Below are 8,779 nucleotides of genomic sequence, written 5' to 3'. Positions count from 1 at the left end.
TCGCAGCTCTGAGCCCTTCCCACCTGGAGGCACAGCCCTTCCTCGGCACCGTGGACGGGAAGGGGAGGGACCGCGGACATGGAGGCGCGGTGGATGGGGGAGGAATGCCCACTGTCGTGCGTGGCCGCCTACTCTGCGCAGGCCCAGGGCTAGGACATCGCAGGCCACAGCGCTGCTGGGTTTAATGTCACCGCAGCCACGAAAAGGCCATGGCGGGCCCTGCAGCCGGCACCTTCCCTCCGGCTCCTTCCTCCGCGGTTCCTCTGTGGGATCCGTCCACCTGGGGCGCTGAGGGGACGGGGAGCCTGTCCCCACCACCACCCCCTCCCCATTCCCTGGCCTGGCGCTGTGCTAGGGCATCAGATGCTCCGGGCACAAGCCCAACAGGGGAGCGAGCAGCTCAGACGCCCCTGCGCAGGAAGCGGTGCTGCCGCGGACACCGTTGTGTGGGAGCATTTCTATATTCTAGAACAGCCGTGGGCAAACTATGGCCCGCGGGCCGGATCCAGCCCATTTGAAATGAATAAAACTAAAAAAAAAAAAGACCGTACCCTTTTATGTAATGATGTTTACATTGAATTTATATTAGTTCACACAAACACTCCATCCATGCTTTTGTTCTGGCCCTCCGGTCCAGTTTAAGAACCCATTGTGGCCCTCGAGTCAAAAAGTTTGCCCACCCCTGCTCTAGACACTAGACTCTTATAAGACATATGACCTGGACCTATCTCCTGCCATCCCCTGGGTTCTATAGTCACTTTCTTGAATAATCATAATTCAGCTTTTGTTAAAAATCTTGCTTTTATACACATCTATAAATACAGTCAACTTATATTTGTTAGTTGGTTTTTGAAGAAGTTTAAAATTAGATATAACAGTACTCCTTATAAAAACTTATTAAAAGATTCACATGACCAGATAGGTATTTCTTATAGAATGTGATCCACACAAGGACGGTTACTTCTGGCTGTACTTTATCGGGCAGCACGGTGGGCCTGCAGGGCCGCAGGCCACCAGTCAGGCTGCTTTCTGTCTCATCTCACCCAGGAAGTCGTAGGTCTGCTCTGAAATGTCGAAAGGTTCATGGACACCCTCTGGTGACAGCAGAGCTGGGAGGGCGCCCTGGTTTTCTCGGTTTTGCTTCAGGAAGTCCGCGATGACTTTCCACCTCGTGGCCTCGGTCTCTTCTTCTGCCCACCTGAACGGGGGCAGGAGTGTGGAGTGGAGAAGGGGCAATGCACAGTCGTGGTAAACTAGGAGAAACGCAGCCTTCAGGAACTCTGTGTCTCTCTGGGAAAACACCACAAATTACTGTGAGTGGATCCGCATCATTAAGTGTTAGATTCTATGAACTCTGTTGACTAAAAGCCATTGCAGGTGGGCGGAGGTGCACATTGCCTGCTGGGTTGGTCAGCGGCTCTGCACCAGGGACGCAGCAGGAAGCAGCCCCTCAGTGGAAAGGAGTCACCGAGTCACGTGGAGCAGTGGGGCTGCGGGCGACTCCTCGAGACCGGGGCTCTGCTAAGGCCACTGAGGGTCTCACTTCCCACCAAGGAGAATGGGCGCTGAAGTCTAATTCTGGTGACAAGGATGTGGGTCCAAGTAAATACAACGAAAGCAGATCATGAAGCCAGCTGTGCCCCTTAGTCCCATCACAGCACATCAGACGATTTCGTGTACAAGGGAAGGGCCACAAGCATGAAACCCAGAGAAAGGGCCCCAGCAGTAAGGACCCAGTCGGACTCTCCCCATCACAAGAGGACTGCAATGTAGACACTGCCATTCGGCCCCACCGGACAGGCTGAGTGGGAATCACAGGGCAGGGCACTCGAAGGTGGAGGCGTCCACACGCTGTGGAGTCTGCATAGAGATGCGCCCTCCAAGCACATCCTGTGCACAGGGCAGTTTCCACAGGCCAACACCTTGCCCATGGCTTCACCAGAATAGCATTAAGCCTCCACTTCTAGCCCTGCCCGTGACTCAGGGGTTGAATGTCAACCCGTGAACCAGGAGGTCACAGTTCGATTCTCAGCCAGGCACATGCCTGGGTTTTGAGCTCATTACCCAGTGTGGGACATGCAGGAGGCTGCCAATGGATGATTCTCTTATTGTTTCTCTCTCTCTCTCTCTCTCTCTCTCTCTCCCCCCCCCCACTTCCTCTCTGAATCCAATAAAAAAATATAATTTTTAAACTGCCAATTCTGGCAAAGGTCAAATAAGGATACAATATGGGTACTTTTTTTTTAACATTTAGGGTTTTTAGTTTGTAGATAACTAAGGCTTTAGAAGTCCAAACACCATAGCCCATGGGTCCATGTAGCCCCTGCTACTTTTTATAAACAAAGTTTTATAGAAACAGCCACACTCAGATGTTACGATGGCAAAGTTGAGTCACTGTGACAGAGAACATAGGGCCCGCAAAGCCAAAAGTACCGACCATGTGGCCCTTCCCAGGACCGTCTATTGGACCCTGGAGTGGAGCAGTCAGGGTGTTGCTCACTGACAGGGATGGTGCTGCTGGTGTGTGATGACCACGCTTCTGTGGCAACAGGCACACCTGTGTTTTCCAATGTCTGACATGGCTCGGCCAATTTTCCTTTTCCTTCTCCTTACCTGTTATACACTTTGAGAGCAGGAGGAATTTTTTAAAAATAAGAGAAATCTGCCGAAACCGGTTTGGCTCAGTGGATAGAGTGTCGGCCTGGGGACTGAGGGGTCCCGGGTTCGATTCCGGTCAGGGGCATGTGCCTGGGTTGTGGGCACATCCCCAGTGGGAGATGTGCAGGGGGCAGCTGATCGATGTTTCTCTCTCATCGATGTTTCTGACTCTCTATTTCTCTCCCTTCCTCTCTATAAAAAATCAATAAAATATATTTAAAAAAAAAAAAAAAATAAGAGAAATCTGATAGTCAACTGGGAGCTTTGATTTAAAATCTCCCCTCAACTAAATGACACTCGGTGACCTGAAATGACTCTCAATCCAGCGTCGGTTCACATTAGGAATCGGCACCCAGACACTCCTGGAACGTGTCTTTACAACCGTAATGACACCGTTTAAGAGAGTGAGAGGGGTATGACTATGGCTATTTTAGCTAAGAAAAAGAGCCCATGTTAGAATGTGGGAGCAGTGACACTGTGGATATTAAGTGCACGTGGAAAAACACATTACCTTTTCCGATCTTTTTAATGTACTTTCTTTTTCAGCCCACGAACTCTGAAAAGGAAACAAATGATATATTAATCTGAGGGTTCTAAAGTCTTTGCCTGCAAGTTGACTGTAATGAAGCTGGTGGACGGGCTTTAGAACCCTGTCAGGACCGCCACCGTAAGAACGTCTGAGGGCGCCTGCTTCTAACCAGGAGCCAGACCGGCCAGGCGGGGAGGGACGTCCCAGAAGCCCGTGCTTCTTACAAGTTAAACTAATTACGATCAGAATCAGTGAAACGCGAACACACACATTCAAACTGCACAGACACAGCACCTGAACAATAAAACACGAGCAAGCTTTGCAGGTGAGCCAGTAGAGACACAGAAAACTGCCGATACCACACTTGTCTACAGTCTGCCTGGAAGATGACGGTGGTCACGGGGCACAAATGCAGCACAGCCTTACAAGTCACTATTTCCACCTGCCCACGAGGCTTCCCCAACGCTCTTTTACAGAAATAAAACCCAGAGTTCAGGGAGCCCCGCCGAAGTCAGGATCGAAGTCTCCGGTGCCAGCTCTGCACACTGTACCCGAGGGGGTGCCCGGGTTCTAGCTGCTGGCTCCTGGGCCTCACATGGTGCCTGTTGGCAGGTACCCTCCCGCTGGCGCCTGAGTTCATGGTTTCCGTGGATGCATTGACCTTCCCCAATGGGGATGCCCTGGGGTGAACATGACATGTGGCACCAGGACCAAGAGTCCCCACAAAACAAAGAAGTTCCTCACAGAGACCACAGAGGTATGCGCCCCCTCCCCTCTGCAGGGCCATAGCTAGCAGGAGCCACCCCCAGATGTTCACAGTTCCTCCTGAAAGAACTGCCTTGGGGGCTGTGCTCCTCCACCGCTGGCGGCTGTGCCTGGGGCCAGACAGTTTGAAGAGGACCCTTGGAGGCCAGAGCGCGTCACTAACCAGACCAGGAGCCGCCATCATCATATCAAAGCGCCAACAACAAACTGAACTTGGCTAAGTTAACAGCAAGAGGCTCACACGTCACAAACTCTGTAAGGAATCTGACTTAACTCGAACAGCACTCAGCAACTGTAGACTCATCGGCCAGTGTATGACCTTTGTAATGTATTGCTGGACCTGGTTTGCTAATATTTTGTTGAGGAATTTAGCATCAGTATTCATCAGGCATATTGGCCTATAATTTTATTTCTTTGTAGTGTCTTTATCTGGCTTTGGAATTAGGATAATGCTAGCCTCGTAAGATGAGCTTGTCTTTTCCCCTTGAATTTTTGGGTTATAGTCTGAGAAGGATAGGTATCAGTTCTTTGAATGTTTGGGAAAAGTCACCTATGAAGCCATCCCGTCCAGAACTTTTGTTTGCTGAGAGTTTTTTTGTTTGTTTGTTTGTTTTACTGCTTCAATTTCATTAGTTGGTACTGGTCTATTCAGGTTTTCTGATTCTTCCTAATTCAGTTTTGGAAGATTGTATGTCTCTAGGAATTTATCCATTTCGCCCAGGTTGACCAATTTGTTGGTATATAGTTGTTCATAGTATTTTCTTCCAGTCCTTTGTATTTATGTAATGTCAGTTGTTACTTCTCTTTCATTTGGATTTATTTGGGTCCTCTCTCTTTTTTTCTTGATGAATCTGGTTAAAGGTTTGTCAACCTTATTTATCTTTTCAAAGAATCAGCTCCTGGTTTCATTAATCTTTTGTATTTTTTTTCCTTAGTCTCTATGTGATTTATTTCCACTCTGATCATTATTATTTCCTTCCTTCTACTTACTCTGGGCTTTGTTTGTTGTTCTTTTTCTAGCTCTTTTAAATATAGGGTTAAATTGTTTGAGATTTTTCTTGTTTCTTGGGGTAGGCCTTAATGCTGAGCTTTCCTCTCGGAACTGCTTTCACTGTGTCCCATAGATTTGGGGTTGTTGTGTGCTCATTTTCATTTGATTCCAGGTAATTTTTTATTTCTTCCCTGATCTCACTGTTAACCCAGTCATTGTTTAATAACATGCTATTTAGCCTACATGTGTTTGAATGTTTGTCCGTTTTGTTATTGTAATTAATTTCTAGTTTCATACCACTGTGATCTGAGAAGATGTGTGATATGATTTCAATCTTCTTGAACTTGTAGAGACTTATTTTGTGTCCTAACATGTGATCTTTGAGAATGTTGCATGGGTACTTGAGAAGAATGTATATTCTGCTGCTTTTGGAATAAAATGTTCAGTAAATATCCATTAAATCAACCTTACCCAGTGTGCTGTTTCCTTGTTGTTATATTTTTGTCTAGAAGATCCATCCATTGATGATAATGGGGGTGTTTAAAATCCCCTACTATGACTGTATTGCTGTCAATCTCTCCCTTAATGTTCACCAAGATTTTCTTTACATATTTAGGTGCTCCTATTTTAGGTGCACATGTTTACAAGGATTATATTCTCTTGTTGGATCAATCGCCTTAGTATTATGTAGTAATCTTCTTTGTCTCTTGTTATTACCTTGTTTGGAAGTATATTTTGTCAAATATAAATATTGCTACGTAAGCTTTTTTTCCCCTTTCCATTTGCATGGAATAATTTTTTCCCATCCTTTCACTTTCAGTTATGTGACTATTTTGTTCTGAGGTGGGTCTCCTATAGGCTGCATATACATGGGTCATGTTTTCTTATCCATTTTCAGCTACCCGTGTCTTTTGGAGCATTTAATCTGTATACATTGAAGGTTATTAATTTTTTTTAATTTTTTTTTATTCTTTTTTTAAAAAAATAATAAGTGTTACAAAGGGTATTACATATGTGTCCTTCCCCCACCCCCCGCCCTTGACAATCCCCTGGCCTCCCTTACCCCCCAGTGTCTTATGTCCATTTTGGTTATGCTTATATGCATGCATACAAGTCCTTCGGTTGATCTCTTTCTCCCCTCCCTTCTGCCCCCCAACCCTCTCTGGCCTTCCCACTACAGTTTGACAATCAGTTTGAGGCAGCTCTGCCTCTGTATCTATTATTGTTCAAAAGTTTGTAATGGTCTTTATTATCCATGAATGAGTGAGATCATGTGGTATTTTTCCCTCATTGACTGGCTTATTTCACTTAGCATAATGCTCTCCAGTTCCATCCATGCTGTTGCAAATGGTAAGAGTTCTGAAGGTTATTATTGATAAGCATTTATTTATTGCATTTTATACTTTATACTTATGTTCCTCTCTCTATATATTTCTTCTTCTTACAGTAGGCCCTTTAACATTTCTTACAATACTGGTTTAATTGTAATGAATTCCTTTAGCATTTTTTTTTTCTGGGAAGCGCCTTATTTTACCTTCAATTTTAAATGATAGGCTTGCTGGATATACTAGTCTTGGTTGCAGGTCCCTGCTTTTCACCACTTTGAATATTTCATGCCAATCTCTCATGGCCTGATATGTTTCTGTTGAGAAATCAGCTGACAGCCTTATGGGAACTCATTGTAGGTAACTGTCTCTCTTGATGCCTTTTTTTTTCTTTTCTGTCTCTTGATGCCTTTAAGATTCTGTCTTTGTCTTTAACCTTTGCCACTTTAATTATAACATGTCTTTGTTTGGGTCTCTTTGGGTTTCCTGAATTTGATGGGGACTCTCTTTGTTTCCTGAACTTGTACAATTTTTTCCTCCACCAGGTTAAGAAAGTTTTCAGCCATCATTTCTTCAAACATTATTTCTTGTCTATCCCTTGCTCTCTCTCTTCTCCTTCTGGTACCCCTATAATGTGGATGTTGTTATGCTTGATGCTGTTCCTAAGGTCCCTTAGACTGTCCTCATTTTTTTTTTTTTAATTCTTTTTTTTTTCTTTTCTTTTTTTTTTCTTATGCTCTGCTTGGGTGCTTACTGTTATCTTGTCCTCTAAATCAGTGATTTAATCCTCTGCTTTATCTAATATGCTATGGATTCCTTCTAGTGTATTCTTCATTTGAGATATTCTATTCTTCATTTCCAAATGGTTCTTTTTTATGGTTTCTATGTCCTTTTTATTGCTTACTATCTCTTTAAGTTCTGAGATCATCCATTCTCCCCCTAAGGTCCTTGAGCATCCTTATAACCATTGTTTTAAATTCTGCTTCTGGTATTTTAGTTGCTTCCATTTCATTTAATTCTTTTTCTGGGGATTTATCTTGTTTTTTCATTTGGGGCCTATTTATTTATCTCCCCATTTTGTCTCTGTGCATTAGGTAGATCTGCTATGATTGCCAAACTTGTTATGATGGCTTTATGATGATGGTGTCTCATTGTGCTTAATGGCACAATCTTCCAGATCACCTGAGCTCCTTGCTCCAGAAATGTTTTGGGGGTTTTTTGTGGGCTATGTACACCCTCCTGTTGTAGTTGAGTCTTGAGTGCTGTTGGCCCTTTTGTAGATAGAGTTAATCTTTCAGCCTGGCTGACTATACAAGACGTTGTGTATGAGACACTGTTCAGGGGCTGCCCCTTGAGGCAGAGTTGTTTCTAGGAGGGTCTGGTGCTTGCTATAATTCCCCTTTGGGTGTGCAGCTTGTGTGGCTACAAGGGTCGAGCTCTGGTCTGATCTGCAGCCCACCACTGGCTGAGCTGGTTCTGGGTCCACTTGGGTGGGGTTCAGGTACAGGTCACTCTCAGATGTTGTGTGTAACTGACTGTAGGCAACCTGTCTGGAGCTACCACTCTGTTCACTATTTGTGGCTGCATCTACTGGACCTGGGTGTGTGGAGGAGGGATCAATTTCTATATAATGATCAGCTTCTTCCAGGTTAGAGCTGGTGGCAGATCTGTAAAAGGACCAAGGTTCTTTGAGGTCCACCTCCACCTGTCAGCTACTCTGGCTCACCCTAAAGTTGCCTGGTCTTCCTCCAGAGCTTGCCAAAAAATGACTGTTGAGTGGGCCCAACAGGGTGGCCACAAACCACATCCCCTTCCACAGGTTGCAAGCTCAGTAGGGTGGGATAACTGGGGTTGGGAGGACAGGGCTAATGGGTCCCTACTTAGATCATGTGGTCAGGCACTCAATGAGGAAAAAGTGGCCCCTACTCCAGAGCCAAACCACTAAGTCTCTGTCTGAGTCTCCAACTCTAATTCCCCCTGGAGGAGCTCACTGCAGGTTCAGGTTCAGTGCAGCCAGCCGTCCTCTCTGCAGGAGCAAGCTAAGCTGCCTCAGGTTCATGCAGACATATCAAAGAAGTCTTCCATGGGGATGATGCCAGCACAGCCCACAGGAGGGAGCTAAGCACTTTGCCCCAGCCCCGGACAATAGCCTCCAAGGGCTTACACTTTTAATGTCCCAGCTCTGAGCTACTCTCCCTTCCCCTTACAGAACTGAGCCCAATGGGATGGGGTATCCAGAATTTTGCAGGGCTGATCCCAACAGTCTCCCAGTGGAGGGTGGGAGGGTGTCCTGAAGTCTATAGGAGAGGGGACAGGCACATCTTCCCCTTCCTGGGTAGCAGAGACTGAAATCACTAGAGAGATAGGAGTAGCCACACCCCCCAGCATATGCCTGTCTGGTTCCTGGACAAAAGTTTCCCCAAGAGACTGGTCTGAAAGTCCCAACTCTGCACAGCACTCTGGTCCCCCTGCACCACTGAACTCAGCAGGCCTGCTAAGTGATTCAACAAG

General features: G+C 45.8%; 1 protein-coding gene across 1 annotated transcript in view; it reads right to left on the bottom strand.

The window, feature by feature from the left end:
* Positions 1 to 255: 255 nt before the first annotated feature.
* The window catches only part of LOC139020116 (nephrocystin-1-like), a 94,046-nt gene continuing 85,522 nt past the window's right edge, over positions 256 to 8,779 (bottom strand). Inside the window, exons 19-20 of the mRNA XM_070429739.1 lie at positions 3,170 to 3,214; positions 256 to 1,290 (exon numbers count right to left, since the gene is read on the bottom strand). Of these exons, the coding sequence (XP_070285840.1) occupies positions 1,018 to 1,290; positions 3,170 to 3,214 (318 nt within the window). The 3' untranslated portion in view covers positions 256 to 1,017. The remainder of the gene's footprint in view (positions 1,291 to 3,169; positions 3,215 to 8,779) is intronic.

This window comes from Myotis yumanensis, unplaced genomic scaffold, assembly GCF_028538775.1.
Source record: "Myotis yumanensis isolate MYYU_CA2020_CCGP unplaced genomic scaffold, mMyoYum1.0.hap1 SCAF_11, whole genome shotgun sequence".
NCBI lineage: Eukaryota > Metazoa > Chordata > Mammalia > Chiroptera > Vespertilionidae > Myotis > Myotis yumanensis.
This window is presented reverse-complemented; position numbering and strand designations above follow the sequence as displayed.